At 37.1% G+C, this 22,447-nt stretch overlaps 1 protein-coding gene across 5 annotated transcripts; it reads left to right on the top strand.

Annotated features, from left to right (window-relative positions):
- The first annotated feature begins 148 nt into the window (after nt 1–148).
- On the top strand, nt 149–15,719 carry GTF2A2 (general transcription factor IIA subunit 2). 5 transcript variants are annotated; one of them, XM_045530485.1, is made up of 6 exons: nt 149–285; nt 3,887–3,998; nt 5,793–5,914; nt 6,774–6,878; nt 13,018–13,144; nt 15,420–15,719. In XM_045530485.1, the coding sequence occupies exons 3-6, from the start codon at nt 5,843–5,845 to the stop codon at nt 15,443–15,445; spliced, it is 330 nt and encodes a 109-aa protein (XP_045386441.1). In that variant the 5' UTR covers nt 149–285; nt 3,887–3,998; nt 5,793–5,842; the 3' UTR covers nt 15,446–15,719. The 5 variants fall into 5 exon arrangements, with proteins under 5 accessions (XP_045386441.1, XP_045386448.1, XP_045386424.1 ...); XM_045530492.1 differs by having other exon boundaries at nt 149–296; XM_045530468.1 differs by lacking the exon at nt 3,887–3,998.
- Nucleotides 15,720–22,447: the final 6,728 nt, after the last annotated feature.

Below are 22,447 nucleotides of genomic sequence, written 5' to 3'. Positions count from 1 at the left end.
CGCGCATAGGAAGCCCGCCCGCCCCTCCCCTCTGCGCACCCCCCCCCCCCCTGCGCACCCCCGCCCTTCCCTCGCCCGGCGTGAGTGGCGTGCGAGAGCGGGCTGGGCGGGGCCTCTCGGCCCACGGACAGGGTGTCACTTCCAGGTTCCGCTAGCACTTCCGGGTCGTCGGCCCAGCTCTGCGGTTTCTGCGGCGAGGGAAGCCAGTGGTCGGGGTGTAGGAACGTCGTGCTGGGCTCCTGGCAGCTTCTGTCCGCTCTGCGGCGGGAGGCGCCTTTGCCACAGGTGGTGCATGGGTGAGCCGGGCAGGGTAGGGAGGGGAAGTCGGGCCCGCGCTCCCTGCCGGCCCCCGGAGCTGGGGCTGCGGTTGGGTGGGTCGTCTCCGAGGGCGACTCGGAGGGTTTTTCCCTCCCACGGCCAGCCCGTTACCGACTTCGTTGCCGGGAAGGCCCTGCGGCCGGTACCGGGGAAGGGAGGCACGGCGGCAGGGGACGGTTACGTCCTGTGGCGGGAGGCTTGCTGTCCACCCTGCGCCAGCAGAACTGGCAGGGGGGAGGTCCTCAGCTGAGCACCGTATTTTCAGCCAGGTGAATGTCTTAAAGCATTGTGTTTCTGCCGCATTTCGGGGAGCATTTCTTAAGAATCTCTTTCCTGTGTTTCGTCGCTTGTTTGAAGTCTGCTTTCAACTTTCTTCGTGCGAACTCCGACAAAGGAACGAATTTAAACTGGATTGTTTAATCAAGAAAGACTAGGACTAGTTACTTCCGAATTTGGAGCTAATTTTCTAGACTGCAAAATGAGAAGGGAGTAATAAATTTCTGTAGCTGATACCACATTTAAGATCATTAAAGCGAGTAATTTTAACATTTAAATAACTTTAGCTATTTTCTGGATAACTCTTAGACTTTTGTCAAATGGGGCACAAAATTCTGTAAAGTTTTAATCTACTTTTTAAAGTTTTTATCTCCCTATTGAGACCTCCTTGCCCCTTTTGACACTCCCTACACACACACACACACACACACACACACACACACACACACACACGCGCGCGCTGTTTGCCTTCATTCATTTATCGAACAAATGTTTTATTGTGTGTGTCAGGTACTGTTCTAGACGCCCAGTTTACTTCAGTGAATAAAACAGACAAAAATCTGTGCCCTCATGGAACTTATGTTCTATTGGAGGATGCATAAAATAAACATAAAAGAAGTACATTATATGTATAATGTTTTAGAAGGCGATGGTACCATCAAAGAAATTGAGCAAGAAGATAAGGGGTATGAGGAAGTTCCAGAGAGGAGGCGGGAATTGGTATTTTAAATATGTTGGTCTGTTTAGGCCTCATTTAGTAGGTGCTATTTGAGCAAAAACTTGAAGGAATTAAGAGAGTTAGCCAAGTGAATAGCTGAGGAGAGCCTTCCAGGCAGGAAGAGCAGCCATTACAAAGGCTCTTAAGCCTGTCATGTTTGAGGACTAGCAAGGAAGCCAGTATGTCTGGAGAGGAATGAGCAAAGGGAGGAGAGGGGAGGGTTAAATAGTAGATAAAGTAGGTGAGATCAGGAGTAGCCAGATGATTGTAAGGACTGATGAAAGCCATAGGAGGTTTTTTGTTTGTTTTTGAGACAGGGTCTGGAACTGTTGCCCAGGCTAGAGTGCAGTGGCATCGTCATAGCTCACTACAACCTCAAACTCCTGGGTTCAACCAATCCTGCCTCAGCCTCCCAAGGAGCTGGGACTACAGGCACACCACCACACCTGGCTAAATTTTTCTATTTTTTGTAGAGACAGAGTCTCACTTTTGCCCAGGCTGGTCTCAAACTCTCAGTCTCAAGCGATCCTCTCGCCTCAGCCTCGCAGAGTGCTAGGATTACAGGCATGAGCCACTGTGCCCGGCCCATGGAAGATTTTGAGTAGAGAAGGAAACATGCTCCAACCTATGTTTTAGAAGATCACCCTGGCTGTGAGTTGTGATTAGAGTGTAGGGGGCAAGTGTAGAAGTAGGGAAATCAGTTAGGAGGCTATTATAATAATCCAAATCATGGTGATAGTGGACAAGTCCAGGGTGATAGCAGAGGAGATGGTGAGAAATGGTTGGATTCTGAATGCATTTTCAAAGTATACCTTACAGGATTTGCTAGGAGTTGGATGTGGAATGTGACTTCAAAGGTTTTTCCTAAGCCTACAGAAGTATGGAATTATTTCAGCTGAAACACAAAAGATAACAAGTAGAGAGACTGAGTAGGCAGCTAGATCTAGGAATGAGAAGTTCTAATACAGTGTGTGAATTTGTGATTCATCAGCAATGGTACATAAAGCTTATGAGAATGAATGTTATCACTAAGGAGTGGGTGTAGACAGAAAGTAGCAGAGGACCAAGGACTGTGTCCTCTGACATTAAGAGTTTAGGGAGAAGAGGATCAACCAACAAACAGTATAAAGAATGAACCAGCAAGTTAAAGTTAAAAGGACAGCCCAAAAAGTGTAGTGTCGCAGAAGCCAAGCAAAGATCCTTTAACAAAGAGGAGGAACTAATCAGCTGTGTGAAATGCTCTGGCCTGGTGAGGATTGAGGATTAGCTTTAGCAGTGCCGTTGGTGACCTTCACCTGTTTCAGTAGAGTACTGAGGCAAAAGTCAGTTTAAGAGAAAATGGGGGAAAAAAGAATGGGAGAGAGTGAGTACAGGCAACTCTAAGTAAAGTCATTCTGGAAAGGGGAACAAGAGAAACAGAGTGTAGCTGGCGGGGGAAGTGGGTTGAGGGAGTATTTTTGTTTTTTGTTTCTTTTAAGGTAAGTAGCCACCTGTTTGCTGATGGTAATGATCTGTAGAGAGAGGAAATTTGATGGTGAGGGAGAGAAGGAACAATTGAATTGTTAGAACAATCTCTTCCAGTGCACTAGAGGGGATAACACCTGAAACAAAGGTAAAAGGATTGGATTTAGATAAAAGCATGTAGAATTCAACTATGGTGACAAACAGGGAGGCAGAGTATATGGGTACAGGTTGAACATCCCAAATCCAAAATGCTCCAAAGACCAAAACTATTTGAGCACCAACGTGACACTCAAAGGGAATGCTTTTTGAAGAATTTTGGATTTCAGATTTTTGGATTTGGGATGCTCAACCCATAAGTAAATAAGATGCAAATATCCTAAAATCCAAAACACTTCTGGTCCCAAGCATTTCAGATAAGCGATGTTCAACCTACATGGATATTGGTAGGTGGTTAGATGTGGTTGTGAGTCTGGAAGTTTTCATTGCTTCAGTTTCCTCAGTAAAGCAGAAAATTTTGTATCACACTTAGATACATTTCTAATATTGATATTAGTGCTTTGATATACCACTATAGAATAAGCATATGTATCTCAACTTCAGTTATTGGTATGAATGAAAATAAAGCATTGTGAGAAGGAAGAGGGGTAGTTCTTTTTTATAGCTTGGTCACAGAAAGCCTTTCTGATGAGGTGAGATTTGAGCAAACCAAATGAGTAAGTGAACTATGCAGGGATCTGGGAAGAACACACTTACAGCAAAAAGAGCAGCCAGCACAAAGCCCCTCAAGCAGGAACATGCTTTCCATGACGAAGGCAGCAGGGGACCAGTATGACTGGAGCAGAGTGAGTGGGGGGGGGCAGGGTAAGTAGATAAAGATAGGGGTAGGAGACAGTTGGGGGCCAAATCCCATAGGCTTTGCTAACCATGGGAAGGACTTTGTGATTTTTACTCGAAGTGAGATGGGATGCTGCCATTGGTGGTTCTGAATAGACCAGTGATGCGATTTGCCGTATGTTTTAAAATCTCAGCCTGGCTGCTATGAGGGGGGGGTTGGGATAGGGAAGGGTGGAAAGAGGGAGACCACTTAATGGTCTGTCACATTAATTTTAGTCACAGATGATGGTGACTTAGAGTGATAGCATTGAAGATGGTAGAAGTTGTCAGATTCTGGCTCTATTTAGAAGGAAGAGCTGAAAGGATTGGCTGACAGATTGAATGTCAGGTAAGAAAAAAAGAAAGACATTAATGTTGACTCTGCAGTTTTGGGGCTGTGTTACTGGATGACTAGATTTTCTGTTTATTCAGGTGGATAAAACTGAGAACAGCAAATTTGGGAGGGTAGTATCAGGAATTTGCTTTTAGATTAATTTGAGCTACCCACTTGATATTTTTATCCAATGTCAAGTAGGCAGTTTTATACGTGGGTTGTCTGGAAGGTATCCAGCCATGTGGTATGAAAAATTATATTAAGAATGACTGGATACTTTCCGTACAGCCCTGGTATATGTGTACAAAGGGAGAATTCAAGGGTGGAGGTACACATTTGGGAGTCTAAGCCTGGATGAGGTAACTAAGGGAATAAAGCATATGAAAAAGAAAAGAACTAAGAAGCCTTAGGGCAGTTCAGTAGTTAGAAGTCAGGGAACTGAGGAGGAACCAGCAAGAAAAAAACAAGAAATGTAGTAGTATCTAGTGAGGTGATAGTAGAAAACTGAGAGTGGTGTCCCGTAGCCAAAGAAATATTACGAAAAGGCAGAAATGATCTGTCGTAGCAAATGCAGACAAGGCATGTAATGTGAAGACTGATGGCTGACCATTAATTTTGCTGAATTTTACCTGTATCTCCTGTCCATCTCTAGACTGAAAGTGCCGTGAGGTCAGGGATCTTATACCTGACAAGTAGTAGCTCAGTTAGTATTTGTTGAATCTGTACTACTGCTACCCTTTTTAAGCCTTCATCCCTCTTCTATTTCTTTTTTTTTTAATTGATACATAATAGATTTATGTTTAGGGGTACATGAGATAATATACATTCATATAATTAAATCAGGATAATTGGGATATCCATCATCTTAAATATTCATCTTTATGCTAGGAACATTTGAATTATTCTTTCTAGCTATTTTAAATGTACAATACATTAATGTTAACTATGGTCATGTTACTGATCTATCAAACACCCAGTCTTATTTCTTCTGGCTGGATATTTGTACCCATCTGTTTCTAATCTCACACTCAAATCCATTTGACCTTTTTTGCCCAAAATGCTTCAGTGGCATCCCATTGCCCGAACCTCTCCTGCAGAGTAAGTTCATCCATGCCATCTCTTTCAGCCACTCCCTGTTAATACTTAATGCCCTAATAATGTGAAATAGTTTGTTTCTCAAACTGAAGAATCAGTTTGAAGAATCAGGAAGCTTTTCTGAGCCACTTCTCTTAGCCCACAGGCAGCCTCCATAGTATGCTGTGTACCTCTATCACAGGTCTTATTTTATACTGAATTTAACCTTTTTATATGTCCATTACCCTCTCCAGGATATAAATTTAGGATTGGGAGTATATCTTTAGTCCTCTTCCTCTCGCTGGTGCCTATCACAGTGCCATCCTTTTGGTAGGCACTCTGTAAATACTGAATTTTAAGAGAACAGGAAAATAAAGGGGCAGGCATGCAAATGTGAGCTGAAGATTGTCTGCATCAGTGACTTGACAGCAAATAGAAAGGATGGTACATGGAAAATTCTTGCTTTAGAAGGCAGACTTTTGAAAAGTGGTAAAGATATACATTTTTATAAATATAACATCTAAACTGTATAAAGGAGTATAAATGCCTATGTCAAAATTACAGAAAAGAGAAAAATCATTAACTATTGTAATTATAAAATTATTATATAGTAACTTGCAATTACTAAGAATCCTACTAGTATTAAAACTGTCTTAGACTATATGAAGTAGACTGTATTATATAATTTATGTTACAGTATGATTTTTTTTTAACAATTTTATATTAAATTTTTAGGACATCAATGCAAGCCTGAATAAGAATAACAATTTCTTCCTCCTAAAGCCATGGCATATCAGTTATACAGAAATACCACTTTGGGAAATAGTCTTCAGGAGAGCCTAGATGAGCTCATACAGGTGAGACGGAAAATCAAACATTTCTATTTCAATGGGCCTGCAATAATTCTCATCATATCCTTTATCCCATGCAAAGAAATATGAGGTAAAATCGCTTAGACCATTTGACCTAGCAAGTCAGTATCACTCATCAATGAATAACCTGAGATTCCTGTTTATTGTACCATCCTGACAACGGGACACAAAATATGATGATTGAATGATACAGTTGAATATAGCTAAATCTTCAAAATTTTTTGTTAAACATAAAAATTGAGATTGTTGGTTTTAGACTCATATTTAGAAGAAAAAGAAGATTTAGAAGATTGTTGGTTTTAGACTCATATTTTATATACCTTTAAGATAATTTTATCCAATTCAGTAAAGTATTTTTAGATTTAAATTAGAATTTTGAATTTATATTTCAATTTTAAGAGAATTAACTTTTTAATATAAACCTCCCAACCAAGAACAAATTAAGTATTTCCATTTGTTGATATATTTTATGGGCTTTAATAAGATTTAATAGGTGTTTTTTTAATATAGGCCCTGTGTATTTTATTTAAAAGAAATGGTTCCTTCGAGTTATTGAAAACCTCTTTCCAGACACTGTGAAAGGAAGATAGACAAAGTTTTGTTCTGGCTTTGTAATATCACAGCATGTTTTCTTTTTAAAATTATTTTTGTGTCAAAATAGTGCAAAAGATACTTTCAGGTTTCAAGCTTTGCTTCTTCATTGTCCATTATGACAAAGGAGAATAAAGAATTCCAGTTTGGAGGCTCTGGTTAACCTCAGTTAAATTTTAGGTGAAAATTTGTGTATTTTTACTTACTTTGATGTTCTTCCCTAAGAGGATTTATGACCTTTACTTTTTCTCAGTCTCAACAGATCACCCCCCAACTTGCCCTTCAAGTTCTACTTCAGTTTGATAAGGCTATAAATTCAGCATTGGCTCAGAGGGTCAGGAACAGAGTCAATTTCAGGGTAAGGATATTTTCCTAAATTCAGAAGCCTGCATCAGTGGTTGTTAACAATAGTGTTTTTTAGGACCCCTACATATTTATTAATCATAAGAGGAAGAGATGGTTTAGTCAAGTTTTGGAATTTGTTTTGTAATAACTAAATTATACTTTTCAATCAACTGTATACTACTAAGTTCATCCACTTAATGTGAGATAGAGTTGCTTTTAGATTTTTATTCCATTGTTTCACAAATCAGCCTGTGTATGTTTGGCTACCTTCCCTGAGGACTTACTGAGATTTCAAACACCTGAAACATTATCTGCAGGATTGAAGGTAAGTGGCAAAGTAACCCTCTAGGTTCACAGTTAGGTTTCAAACTCTGGCTTTCACCCATACCAGGAAAGTACACTGTTATTTCTAGAAACTTCATGTTATCTCCCACCCACTCCTTGATAACATGGCTTATAAAAACTTGATCTCGTGGTAGATAATAGTCTATTTTGATAGCTTAATCTCATTTGAGTCATTTATGCTTTGAAAAGTCATCCATTCAAAGCCGAACAAAATTATGTTCCAATTTCATAGTAAATTCAGATTAAGGGCCCATTGAAAAAATCATGGTAGAATAGAAATAATTTTACCATATTATGATGATATGACATTATGATATTGAAGGAGTCATACAACATGATTTATAATGTTTGGTTATTGTCCAATTTATCTAATTTATGTTGTATTACAAGGCATAACCAAAATGTATAAATTAAAAGGTTAAAATATATGAAAATCTTTCATACTCCAAGGAGCAAAGGAAAAAAACTAAAAATAAATAAAATATATGACAATGAATATATGAAAAGAACTTAGAGGTTACCTTGCATTTAAAAGAACCTTAGTATTTTAGGTTGTTTTATTTTGGGTTTTGTTGGTGATGAAAAACACAAAGGAAAAGTTTATTATTTATTCAACAAACATTTGAGTGCTGTTACATACCAGACATTGTTCTAGATATTGTGAATACAAGATAGACAAGACTATTTGACTTACATTTTAATGAAGGGATAAAGTCTGTGTGTATTTTATATTCATATAAATAAGTTTCTTATCAGTTTCATGGGACAAAAAATTTTCTGGAGTAAAATATGTCTTTAAGACTATAAAATTTGACGAGTTGATTCTTGAATTTTTAACAGCAACAATTCTGACAAAATTAGTTTGTGTATTTGTATAACCATATGTAAAAACTTGCCCAGTTGATTCATGTTAATATATAAACTTTGCCCATGTAGAAAATTTGGTGGACTACTTACTAGACGGTATAAAGTTCACAAGGTGTGAATAGTCTTCTAGTTGTGTTATTACAGGTTTCTAGTTTGGATCTCTCTAGCTAAAGTTAACAGTAATTTGACGTTTGAATTTCTCTTGCCTAGTGTTTTGTAAGTTTTTCTATTTTCCGAAAGCTATAAATACTCAGTCTTTACCAGGACTTTTCCAATCTTGCTTTTCTTTTCCTGCTGTTACTGTTCTAGCTCAGGCTTTCATCACTCTGCTCCCTCCTGGGTTACAGCCAACTTGATCAATTTTAAGTCCAGAATGTTTGCAAATAACATTCTGTTTAGCTTGGTGAAGCACATGGCCAAGACAAAAGAGATAATACATTGGTAATCTTATTTTCAAAACTACACTTAATAAATATTTTTATTTATAACAATTTTTGCTGTCCTAGCAATTAGGTTAAGTACCCATTAAAAGAATAATATAACATGTTAAATTGCTTTTTGTTTTAAGTCCTTATATGAATTCTATGTAAGTGAAATTATTTAGTAGATTATAGGAAAAAAATCTCCCTGCCTATGAAAGGTAAGGTTTTAATTATTTATAGTTGAAATGTATTAGTAAAAAAGTAAAAATCTATGTACCAAGAACCTTGATCTGAATTAATTTTTAGGGAGAAAATGCAGATTGAACTAGTAAGTATAACTGAGCTTTTAAAGAGCCATTGTTGCCGGGCACAGTGGCATGCACCTATAATCCCAGCTACTCCGGAGACTGAGACGGGAAGATCACTTGAGCCCAGGGGTTTGAGACTATCCTGAGCAACATAGCGAGAACCCATCTCTTAAAAAAAAAAATTAAAATTAAAAAAGCCATTGTGGCCATGCGCGGTGGCTCACGCCTGTAATCCTAGCACTCTGGGAGGCCGAGGCGGGTGGATCGCTCGAGGTCAGGAGTTCGAGACCAGCCTGAGCAAGAGTGAGACCCTGTCTCTACTAAAAATAGAAATAAATTATCTGGACAACTAAAAATATATATACAAAAAATTAGCCGGGCATGGTGGCGCATGCTTGTAGTCCCAGCTACTCAGGAGGCTGAGGCAGTAGGATCACTTAAGCCCAGGAGTTTGAGGTTGCTGTGAGCTGGGCTGACGCCATGGCACTCACTCTAGCCCAGGCAACAGAGCGAGACTCTGTCTCAAAAAAAAAAAAAAAAAAAAAGCCATTGTATGTTTTTGAGAGAATGTATGCTCACAGATAAAAGTAATGATTATTTAAACATAATATTGAGCTTCAAACTAATTAAGCAAGCATTAAGAGATTTAATGGTCAAAAAAAAAAGATGTAATGGTCAAGAAAAAGCCTTTCTAACAATGACATTTTCCTTTTCTCTGTTTTTGATGGTTCTATACTGAACATGTTATTATATAACTTTTCAGGTGTTTTTTAACTTAAAAAAAGTGCTGCCCAGTTATGACACATGTAAATACATGTAAGTAGAGACATTTATTACATTAACAATGTCTGGATACTTTCCGGTCAGCCTTGTATGTGCACGTGCACATGCATGTACACATATGCATACATATATGCATATATATAAAATATATATGAGGTGTATTGAAGGTACACTTAGGCCAAATGACTATGTTAAAGTCAATATCTGACCAAAGCCAAATATAATCTTTTAGAAGGAATTTTTTGAACATAAAAAATAAATCTAGGCTAGGTAGTTCACACCTGTAATCCCAGCACTTTGGAAGGCTGAAGCGGGAGGACCACTTGAGGCCAGGAGTTCAAGACCAGCCTGGACAACATTGTAAGACCCTGTCATTATAAAAGATTTTTTAAAAGAATACATCTAAAATTTTACTTAAAAATATAATTCTTCTTTCATTACTTATTCTGCACTTGAGATGCTTAGTAGATCCTGACGTTCAAATAAAGACAATGAAAAAGCAAGATATTTAAATAACTAAAAATTATATATAATTTATATAAAATTTATATAACTAAAAATTATCTTATTTCATGTTGGGGATTTTAATTCACCAAATTATTCTAAAGGTTAGATTCACATGTATTTTCTTATGTTTAAGTTTTTTTTTTAACATTGTTGGCTCAGTAATTATCTAGCTGATGTACTCTTTAATTATGTTAATCATCAATTTATTTTAATCTAAAATTGGAAAGCATTTAATAACTGTTTCATGTATAAAATTAATGTTTTCACAATCAAGTTTTATAGCATTTTACTTTCTCAATAAAACAAATGAAGTGTATACATTTATACTACAACTAATCTGTTATGATTATATATTTTTCAGTCCAAGCTACATCTAAAATGCTTTATTTATATTTGAAAGTGAATATTCACATACTGACCATAAATCTCAACAGTGTGCTTTGTTCAGATTGTTGACACAGCTAACATCAATTATCCAGTGAGAGTAGCCAACATACTTACACGGTCATGGATTACTTACAAATTCAGGGTGCCAGAAATGAACATAAAGATTGTATTTGGCTGTTTAGGTTTCCAAAGTGTCAGATTGTAGCAAAGGAGCAGATAATTTTTAAATATTTTTTTACATTTACAGTTCTTTAGCCGGGCGTGGTGGCTCACGCCTGTAATCCTAATACTCTGGGAGGCCGAGGCAGGAGAATCACTTGAGATCAGGAGTTCAGGACCAGCCTGAGCAAGAGCGCGACCCCATCTCTACTAAAAATAGAAAAAAAATTAGCCAATCAACTAAAAATAGAAACAAAAAATTAGCCGGGCTTGGTGGCTCACGCCTGTAGTCCCAGCTACTTGGGAGGCTGAGGCAGTAGGATCACTTGAGCCAGGAGTTTGAGGTTGCTGTGAGCTAGGCTGACGCCACAGCACTCACTCTAGCTCGGGCAACAAAGCAAGACTCTGTCTCAAAAATAGTAATAATACAATTCTCTATCTTGACTTAACATATCATAAGTGATATACCATGCATTAATTACTACTCCACTGAAAATGCTCTTGCCAAGTTACTTTTGCTAAATCTAATGCATAATTTGTGATACTGTTGATTATTCCCTCTTTTTTAAAACTCATACTTTCCTTGAAACCATACTGTTAGCTTTTCTTCTATTCCCTAGCCTCTTACTGTCAGGCTCCTTTTTAGTTTTCTTCTGTCTCTGCCTATAATTTAATTGTTGGTATTCCTTAGAGTTATATATCCTCCACATATTCTCCTTGAATGATCTCATCTAACCCTCTGTCCTTAATTGTACTGGATAAGTTCTTGTTCCCATGCTTTCTCCTACACTCTGACTGCTTATTGGACATCATAATTTAGATATATATGAAACTCAACAAGTTCCAAACTTAACTCTCTTCCCAAACTGACTTTTTCTGTGAATGCATTGTCACTCAAGCCAGAAACTTGGGAATTACCTTAGATTTCTCTCTCTCTACGCCACCATATTTACAGTTGTCAAGTCCTGTTGGGTCTACCTGTTAAAGTCTCTTCATTTTTTTTTTTTTTCCGTTTTTTTAAGTCTCTTCATTTCTATTGATCTCCTTGCTACTACTATAGTAAAGCCACTTTTACCTCTCTAATTCACCCAGCTAAGAGGCATCATCTTCATGGATGGTCTTCCTTCCTTCAGTCGTATTCCCCTCTAGTCCATTCTTCATGTCATCACCAAAAATGCTGATTTGATCACGTGACTCGTCTGCTTAAAATCCTTCATTGACCTCCCAGTACTATTACAGGATAGGGCAAAAGTTTTCCAAGGTTGTCCATGGTCTCCTTCACCTTAGGACCTCCTGACACATTCTGTTTTCTGGAATCTACTACTACTAGCAATTTTTAATATTATTATAATACTGCAGAGAGCATTTGTACATTTGATGCTTTTTTTCTGAATTGAAGATTTTAGGCATTTAAATGCTTTATCGAATGCTAAATTTCATATGTGACTATATGTGTGCATGTGTATATCTCGAGTTTTGATTGTATTCTGTTGGTTGGCATCTATCCTTGACTTTCACCACACTCTTTAAATTTCCTTTTAGGCCAGTGTGGTGGCTCCCACCTGTAATCCCAGCACTTTGGGAGGCCAAGGATTGCTTGAGGCCAAGAGTTCAAGACCAGCCTGGGGAACATAGTGAGACCCCATCTTTACAAAAAATTTAAAAATTAGCTGGGTGTGTTGTTGGTGTACACCTCCAGCTACTCAGGAGACTGAAGCAGGATGATCACTTGAGCCCAGGCATTCCAGGTTACAGTGAGCTATGACCATGTCGCCACACTCCAGCCTGGGTGACAGAGCGAGACCCTATCTCTAAAAATAAAATAAAATTTCCTTTTAATGCTCAAATATATATTCCTGCTCCTTAACAGCTTTTTTATTAACTGGAAGAATGCAAGTTGCACAGGATAATGAATATTGTAGTGTTAGTGACTAATACAGTAATGCATCTGAGCTAAGTAATGGGATTAAAATTAATAAGTATGGAGAATTAACATACAAAAAATACATAGCTTTTTGAAAGTATTTACATAAAAATTCAAATGAACTTTCATAATTTAGCCACATGGGGGCAGTAGAAATACAAATTCAAGTTTTCATTCCACTTTTCTTCATATTTCAGGTAAGTAATTGGCAGACTCTTAACAGTGCTGAAAATAGTCTGCTAACTGAAATGTTTTTTAACTCTTAGCAAATTTATCTAAGGTTGTCCTTTTTTTTTAAATAAATAAGATTAAAATGAAGGAAAATCTTAAGCATTAAACATACTGTTTTAACAGTTATGTACTTAGTAGAAAGTTCTCTTAAATTGCTTTGGAGAAAAATGTGAGAGGAAAAAATGACTTCATGGTATGTCTAAATATTTTGTTTTAAAGGGCTCTTTAAATACGTACAGATTCTGCGATAATGTGTGGACTTTTGTATTGAATGATGTTGAATTCAGAGAGGTGACAGAACTTATTAAAGTGGATAAAGTGAAAATTGTAGCCTGTGATGGTAAAAGTAAGTGTTTGCCTAATTACTGTGAAAGCAAAACTATGTGAAATCTTGTTTTTATGAGTCTTTAAAAAATCTTCATCTATATCGAAAGCCCAAGGGGGAAAATGGCCAAATGATCAACTCCCTTGATGGAGACCTAGCTTCTATCTCAACTAAATTCTGAATTCCAGATCTCAGACTGTCCTCTTAACTGACTTTAGGTATATATACATTTCAAATGACAGACCACTAACACAGATTGAATTTGTATGGAGAAGAAGATAAGCAAATTAAAAGTTTTTCTTCCCTATTTTAGTTGCAAATTTTAAGTCTTTATCAGGCTTTTCATAGACACCTTTTTCTTTAAGGAAGTGTTTAATTTTGACAATATAGTCTATGGTTTCTATGTTGCTGGAAATATAAAATTTTATATTTAAAAACTTATTCTTTTAAAGCAGATTTTAACCATAAGAACCTTGCAGGTCACAATGGTAAATATCCATTCCTCTAATCTGTTACATCTGTGTGGTGAATTTTCCATATCAGACCCAGGAACTTGTTAGGTCTTTAAATGTTTCAGAAGCTATACGTCGCTGCTTTCTGTTTCACGATTCATTATTTCCATTTTCCTAATGATATTTTAAATATGTGCTTATGTTTGCTTTATAATCTGAACCATTTGTGTTTAGAGCAGCTATTTAAGAATAGTCTCTTCCAAATGAGAAAGTCTCTAAACCTAGCAACATTACAATGACTTGTATCGTTAAAGTTAACTAGGAATAATCATTTTGAGAATTTAAGCATAGTTGACTTTTTAATATAGTCATCAGATACTTATATCTTTTTTGTTGTTATAGCAAGGAACAATTTTATTTTATATTTAGGTCTTTTTTTTTTTTTTTAATTCCCATGAAGGTGGTACTGTTTCTTGAATCACAAGATAACAATTCTATATTTGAGATAATGTATAAGTTTTTTTCATAATTTTTCCTGTAATTGAAGCTAATAGCATTCTCATAGCTCTTCAGTTTTTAAGTTTTTATTAGACTGTAGAATTTGGGCATTTATAATTCCTGGACCTATGTGAAAATGAGTTCATGATTATACACCAGCACTGTTTAGTAGAACTTTCTGTAATGATGGCAATGTTTCATGTATACATTTTTCAGTAGTCATGCATGGCTACTGAGTACTTGAAATGTGGGTAGGGCAACTGAGGAACTTAATGTTTTAATTTTATTTAGTTTTATTAGTTACTTTGAATTAATTTAAATAGCCACATGTGCCTAGCCAGTGACTACCATACTGGACAGCACAGATACAGATTAGTAGTCCATTTCAGCCATTTGAACCGTAGCTAAGAAGCAAAAAGTCAGTAAAGAAGGCCTCTGAACAAACTTAATAATATCAAAGTGTCCATGTAAAGATATGTATTTTACTTATAGGAGCTCCTATCTGGTGGTCCTTAGAGTGTGTTACTTAAAGATACAACATCTTGCAAACTTTGGTGGATAAGTAACAAGTCAGCCTTACCAATTGCAGCAGTTTCTGAGGAGCTTCCCCCATTTATAGCACAGTGTAGTAATTGATCTTCAATGAAAAAATTGTTGAAAATTCAAGAAAAGCTTAGACTGTGTTCTGTTTACTATATATCTACAGAAAAGAATGCAATCATAGAAATTTTTCTTTCCAAAATAAAAATGGTTTGCCATTTACAGGTATAGGTAAGTTTAAATGATTAAGAAAGTACATTCCTGAATGATGCCAGATAAGTGAGGGACTACTATAAAGTAAGTCCCTTTTATTGTAAAAGTCAGCTTCCTGAAGTAAAGTTGAGTTCCTAATAAAGAAGCAGAGAAAAAAGTGATAATAGCTAGAATTGGCCTGTGATGGTAAAAAGTATTTGCCTAATTTTGATCTATTTCTCACCAGGAAATAGCTCTAAATACAATTCTCTTCTGATTATATGTTATGGTCCTTTGTGGTTTAAAATTTAAGGACAGAGGACCTGAAAAAAATGTGGTTATATAGCAGTTACGTGAACCAAATGTGGTTTAACCTGGTTTTTCTCATGGACAGCCATATGTCTTTTTATCTCTACCTTAAAAGAAAAGTTATTGAAATTCTCAAAGTATTTCCATTGGTCAACTTCCCTCTTCATACTTGCCTCTATTCTTCCCCACCCCTCAAACCACCACCACCATTAGTCTTATTTTCTTTTTTTAAAGATATTCTTAAATATTTAAATTTAAAATTAAGTTGCTCCTTGAATTTACTCTCTCTCTCCTTTGTTTCCTAGATACTGGCTCCAATACTACAGAATGAATAGAAAACAATGGCTTTTTTATGCTATCTTCTATTATTATTCATCACTTTTTGAAGAGAAGCATAGAAGAGACTTTTTTTTTAATTTATTCTAGCATTGCAGAAATGACTACACTGTGTTATATGAAAATTCCAGTAGAAAGATGCTTATAACTCTGTAGCCTCTTATTTTACAGCCTCTTACAGCATGAAAAACCATAACTTTTTTTTAATGACAAATCAAAACTTGTTGCCTTCCTAAGAATATTCTTTAATAAACTCATTTTAAAACTCTTTGTAATGACTGGCGAAGCTGTTAAGCTAGCAACATGAAGACATTAGGTAAACATTTTGAAAAAGTACCATGTTCCTTGCAAAGGAAATTAGAAAATGCATTAATTTCAATAAAGTCATGTTACTTTTGTCAGTTGTGACTTGATCTGATGAAAGCATCAGCAGGGGCAAAACCAAATTCTGGATGGAATTTTACTAAGAAAATACCTTTTTAAAAATACAAAACCAAGGGTAATCATTGGTATGAAAAGCCTAAATACAACTTGATTAGGAAAAGTTAAACAATCTTTAAACAGTTTCAGTAGCAAAAACAAAAAAACTATTCCAAACAACATAAAATAGTCCTATTTGACAGGTCACATATCTACATTTGACGAGTTATTAGACTTTCAATAAAAAGTCCTAAATGTCTGACATGTGATTCCGTATCTTTGTGTACTTAATAAGACCTGGCTGTTTTTATCATTTAGTAAGAGTAGGCTCTTGACAGCCCCATCCTGGGTCAACCCCAGTTCACTCCTAGTTCAGTGTTCTTAAGCTACTACATAGAGATGAAAGGTCACCTTTTTTTCCCTGCTGATAAGAGTTGGAGACAATCTTAAGCAAAATAGCTTTTCATAAACCTATTAAAATGATAAATAGCTCTTTATGTTGCACACGGTCCCCTATTCTCCGTAGTAGGAGAAGCATGATGTTAGTATGTACTAGGTAACATTTTTAAGCAAGGCTGAAGTCTAAACAGCATAGAAATGAGACTTGTTTGTAGGATAATAGCCAACATTATTACATGTGAAACTAAGTGTTGTGCTAGGGATATTATTTTGGCTAGTCCTCACGGCAGCCCTGGAAAGAAGTTTGTTCCCTTTTTACAGATTAAGAACATGAAACAGATTACCAAAGTTCACATAATTAGGATTTTCTTACTTGCAATTAGTCAAAATTAAGCCTTTAGAGGTTCAACATAGTGGTTGAGAGACAAGTACGTTAATAGTGAACTTGGTCATTACAGAAATCAATATCACCTAAGGAGCAAGTCACGGTTTAAACATACTGCCACACTAGAAAAAAAATTTTTTTTCTTGAGGCCATGATATTTTATTATGAAAATAGAATAAAAACTTCAAAAACGAAATGATCCTTTCTAACTTAATGAAAAGTTTATTTTTTGTCTCCGTGAGTTATATGTAATGCAATCCACATTTTTAGAATTGTCAGTATTAACTGTAACAATAAAGAATATCAACAAGTAAGATTTTCATAAACCAATTTGCCCAGGGGACCACCCATCACATAACATGTATGCTACAGCATGGCAGCATGAGTTGCCTGCCCACCACGCGGCTCCCAAGGTAAAGAGATGAACGAGTTATATATGCCTCACTAGGCCCTGGGCTCAAAATGTGTTAAACTTTTCTCCTGTTAGTCACTGAAATCTTAACAGAAGGAAGGATAAGGCTGAAGTTATCATATACCTGTTTGGGAATTTGACATCCTATAAATGATGTCAATGGATTGTGCTTGCAAGAGATACAGAAGTAGCATGCCGTAGGTGAGTTTCTTACATGGCTAACTGGCTTGGCCTACTAATTGGAATAATAGTTTATGCCATTCTCTGGATGCACCTGCAGTTGTTACTGCATCATGTCATAGTAGCCCTTGACTCTCACATAAAACTTTCTCATCCATGCAACCCATTCTGTGTAATTTATTTACATGTTCCTTTCCTAACCTTAACTAGCAACCATTACATAGCCTGCTCCAGTTAAGCTTAAGAAAGAAAAAAAAAAAAATCTAAGATCTTTTATGTTTCATTATGCTGATTCCTCCATTTTTCATGCCTTTCTCGTCAGAATCAAAACCCTACCCATCCTTCAAAACTTAACCCATTAACTGGCACGTGAGTTGTATTTAACTCAGGCTAGTTTTGAGCCTGGGGCCTCATGAAGCAAAACCCTGTGGTTGGTTCGTGAAAATCTTACTTACTGATCTTATTACAATGAATATTGACAATTTAATTCTAAAAACGTGGATTGCATTGCATATAACTCATGCACAGAAAACAATAAAAATAGCAAATTCGAAAGGATCGTTTTGTTTTAATAAAACACCAAAGCCCCAAGGGAAAAAAATTTTTTTTCTAGTCTGGCAGTCAAACCCAGTTGTATCTCTGAGTGTGACCTATACTGATTTCTTCTGAGCTCTCACAAAGGAGTTTCATTTTTCTTTTATGTGACAGGGTCTTGTGCTTTTGCTTGGGCTGGTGTGCAGTGGCACATAGCTCACTGCAACTTCCAACTCCTGGGCTGAAGTGATCCTCCAGCCTCAGCCTCCTGAGTAGCTGAGACTACAGGTGCATGCCACCATGCCTGGCTAATTTTTAAATTTTTTGTAGAGACAGAGTCTTGCTATGTTGCCCAGGCTGGTCTTGGACTCCTGGCCTCAAGTGATCCTCCTACTTTGTACTCCCAAAGTGCTAGGATTACAGACATGAGCCACCGCACCTGACCAGGAGTCACATTAAATACATGAAGAAAACACAATAGAAGACAAGTAATATAAACCCTTTTGAGAACAGAGGTAGTAATACATAATTCTCCCAAAGGAGGGTAGGACGATCAATCAGATAATGTATTAGATTTTTATTTTGTATTAAAGCCAACCTTTGAATAGTATTATCCAAGGAAAACATTCATTCACAAATGCTTATTAAACTCTTGTCATGCCAGGCACACAGACTAGAAAAAACTGCAAGAGATCTGTAAGGTGTAGTTCAACCCAGACTTTTCCTTTAAATATAGTTATGTACTACTAAGTGATCTGTACTAAGGGCTTTGCTCAGCATATTGAGTGGGAGGCCATCCTGTGACAGAACAGGTCTTTATTTAAGGCTGATTAACCTTGGGTCTGTTCTAATACTCAGATACTAGAGTATTCATACAGATAACTGGCATGGAATGCCTAGGATTTTTATTACATTCCATCAGTCAAAACCAGTTTTCATATTTAGCTTAGCCACCATACATACGCACCTCTGCTTTTGTCGGGGCAGGGCTGCAGAAGTCAAAGCCTGACATTTCCTCCTGTTAATTCTAATTACTTGCATACACATCATATGACTGACACTTGCACTGTTTGGTGTGTGTCTTCTAATTTTACCGTAGTATTATTAAGACTACTGGGATTACAGAAAAGGGTCACACCAAAAGCTTATATCACCTCGAGTTTTGGTTGACCACAGGTTCCAGTGATGTAAGCTTACTTGACTATTCATGTGGAAGAAGAAAAAATCCATTAATTCATCCACTGTCATGACTGAGAGTGAAAGAAATCTGGGCTTTTTGTGGTAGTGTACAGTCATTCCTCTCTAGATGCACAGCTACACACTGTTCTAACGCCCAGTGGACAAAGAATAGCCTCTCCCTTGGGTTTAATGCCAGACTGGTGATTGATTAGCTTGTTTATTGTGATCTACCTTCAGCCAACTGCAGGGGCAGGGGAATTCATTTCATCTCTCTTGATAGGTATCAATCATAGTGTCATAACATGCTGATGTGTTACCTTCAGGTTTTGAGTGAGTCACAAATTGCTACTAATTTTTTGAAATTTTTAAATACATACATATATTTGAAATTATATACACATATATGTTTATGCGTATGGTTATTTATATATGATTCCACTGGGGAAGCAATTATTTGTACGATAGTTATGAAATTTGGATTCAAGTGAAAAATATAGTTGATTTTATGAAATGAGAGCAGATTATAGGAGGCCTTGAAAGCTGGGTAGAGAAATACTTATGGGGCCTTTAATGGTCTTTGAGGATGGGAGACACATGAAAAAAAGCTAAAATATGCAGGAAAGATGAAAGAGTATCCAGGCAGGAGTTAAAATTAGTCTGGTGTAGAGGAGTAATTGTGGAAGTGAGAAAGCCCAGATTAGGGAGATTTCGCTGAGAAATCAGCAGACCAGGGAGTTCAGTTTGTTAACATACATAGGAACATTTCCAGGACCTGCTGGCCAAGATGCCAACTCATGGTCACACGATGAGGTTCACAGACACTTTCAAAGCTGAATGGAACCTCAGAAATGATCCTGTGAATCCAACCTCCCTCATTCAGTGCACAAGAAAATTGAGAGCCAGATAGGGGTTCACATTTCCAAGACCAAAATTCTAGTCAGGAGGAAAGCTTAGTCTAAAACCCCAAAAGCTACAAAACCTATAATACATGAAAACACAAGCTGTCCTTTATGTCCCGTTGTTATTAATAATTATATAAGCATCTTTAAATAAGTCCCTGCTACCACTCACCTAGAAGTACACTAGATGCAGCTAAGTGAGAACACACTAGATTAAAATCAGTGCTTAATATTAAAATATTTTGAAATAAAATGATGTCTAGTACTGAAAAAATAATTGGGGGTAGGGGGTGGATATTGAAAAAATAAAGTTGACTACGCATTGATAGTTGTTGCAGCTCAGTAATAGGTAAATGGGATTCATTATATACCCATCTCATTATTTGAATATATGTTTACCACATGTCATAAGTTGTTCTAAGAAAAAAAAAGAATATATGTTTAAAAATTTCGTGAAAGATTTTTTTTAAAAGAATCGAGGCCTGCAATGTGCAACATTTGGCCTAAAATGTTATATTTGAGGCTTGCTTTCTCTGCTCGTGTTATCTTAATATCGTGGCATGTGAATCCCACACAGCACTCTCATAACTAGTTTCAGCTGCTCAGGACAATTACTTGCCATCTCTTTATGGTGCCTTCTGAGAGCCTCCAGAATGAATTGGTAGCTTCTGTTTTGTCAGTCCATCCTAAAAATACTCTAATTTGATGAAAATTCGTATATTTTTTGCATGCTCTAGTAATAATAGAATCTTATTTTTCTAGTACATAGGTAGACAGAATCTGTATGGGGTTTAGGGCAGGGAAATTCACCTTACAAGAGGTACAGGAACTCGGCAACCTGCAGCAAAGTATTTGGAGGGATTAGCTCAAAAGAGCTAATTGTGTAGAAAGATGGTCAAAGTATTCCCTCTTGTGTGGTCCCCACTCTTATTCTCTGATCCTGTGAACCTCCTGAAATTCTGTTCCAAGAGCATTAGGCTTCTAAACTGGTTTTTTTTTGCCTATAGGCAGAGATGTGAGGTTGTTCTACTTCCGGAGACACATAGGCAGCACTGATCCTTTGGCCAAGTGAAGGGACAGGGACAGATGCTCTGCACATTTCTTCCTCTTCTACTCTTTCTATTCCCCAATATGAAGATACTGTCTGCAGATGTCCACATCTAGTCGTGCCAGAGTAAAAAGGATGGGACTTAACTTCCTTCCATAAATAGCTAGAAAAGTAGATCAAAGATGTGATAGAAATGGTTTTCAGATATTGGACCACAGGCAACACCGGACTGTAATCCCTGAGAAGGATGAACCCTGTAAGCATCCCAGTTCTCTGCAGGGAGGCAATATCCAAACTGTTGGCACAGGGAAAGGAAACCCAAACAGAGCCCGGCTGCCTGGCTGAGTGGTTGAAAGTTGCAGAGCAGATTTCCAGAAAGGAGAACACTATGGAGGAAAAAAAAAAACTTCAGGAATGTATACAGTGCTCCTCTAGAGTCTCTACCGAGTACTTGGCTACAGCAAGCAGAAGGCCACTCCACAAGGCCAAGCAGAGAGTGGGGAGTTGTAAACCGAGCAATTCCCAAAGTTCGCATAGGGTGGGGAGCCAGAGTGAAAAGAGTCCACAGTAATCACCAAGGCACTAAGTATAGCCCTCAGTGGGGTCGAGCCTCAATAGCAAAGTTCAAAGACAGGACTCGAGGGGATCAAACTGTTGCAAAAATAACTGCCAAAACAAAGCCCAACACAAGTCAACAAAATCCAGTTCCTTGACAACTGAACAGTCACATTATCCTACATCTAATAAAAAATTACTAGGCATGCTAAGAAGCAGAAAAATGTGACCATAACTGGGACAAAAAGTATGAATATGAACAGATGCAGAAATGACAGGGATGATGCAGCTAGCGGACAAGTATGTTGAAACAGCTATTTTTGTACAGGTACTTAAAACATAATGAGAAAAATGAAAAATAGTTTTTAAAATAACCAAGCAGAACTTCTAGAGATGAAAAATACAATATATGAAGTGAAAATTTATCTGGATAATTAACAGTAATTAATTTTAATTACTGTTAGATACCACAGAAGAAAAAAAATCAGTGAAATTGAAAAAATAGCAAGAAACTTAGTCCAAAATACAGCACAGACAGAATATGACCAGGGGGAAAAAATGAGCTTCAGAGACAAGTGGAATAATATCAAGTGGCTGTGTCTATATATTTGTAGTTCCAGAAGGAAGGGGGAACAGAAAAAATATTGAGGAAATAATGGCCAAATTTTTTCAAATTTTATGAAAACTATAAGCCAACAGCAAGAACCTTAACTCCAAGCAGGATAACCACAGTACATCATAATCTAATTGCTGAAAAACAGTGATAAAGACAAAATTTTAAAGCAATAGGAGGTAAAAGACACTTTATACCCACAAAAACAAAGGTAAAAATTTCCACAGGGTTTTTTTTGTTTTGTTTTGTTTTTTGAGACAGTATCTCACCGGGCTAGAGTGCAGTGGCACCATCATAGCTCACTGCAAGCTCAAAGTCCTGGGCTCAAGTGACCCTCCTGCCTCAGCCTCCCAAGCAGCAGGGACTACAGGCC

The sequence above is a fragment of the Lemur catta genome, chromosome 1 (genome assembly GCF_020740605.2).
Source record: "Lemur catta isolate mLemCat1 chromosome 1, mLemCat1.pri, whole genome shotgun sequence".
In the NCBI taxonomy this organism is placed as follows: Eukaryota; Metazoa; Chordata; class Mammalia; order Primates; family Lemuridae; genus Lemur; species Lemur catta.
Note: the sequence above shows the minus strand (reverse complement) of the source record. Positions and strands in the feature narration are given on the sequence as shown.

What these genes read in the sequence shown, in the direction of transcription:
- GTF2A2 (XM_045530468.1), top strand. Translation starts at nt 5,843, where the DNA reads ATGGCATATCAGTTATACAGAAATACCACTTTGGGAAATAGTCTTCAG. An exon ending in GCCTAGATGAGCTCATACAG is followed by an intron (nt 5,915 to 6,773) that starts GTGAGACGGAAA and finishes ACTTTTTCTCAG; the next exon opens with TCTCAACAGATCACCCCCCA. An exon ending in GGAACAGAGTCAATTTCAGG is followed by an intron (nt 6,879 to 13,017) that starts GTAAGGATATTT and finishes TTTGTTTTAAAG; the next exon opens with GGCTCTTTAAATACGTACAG.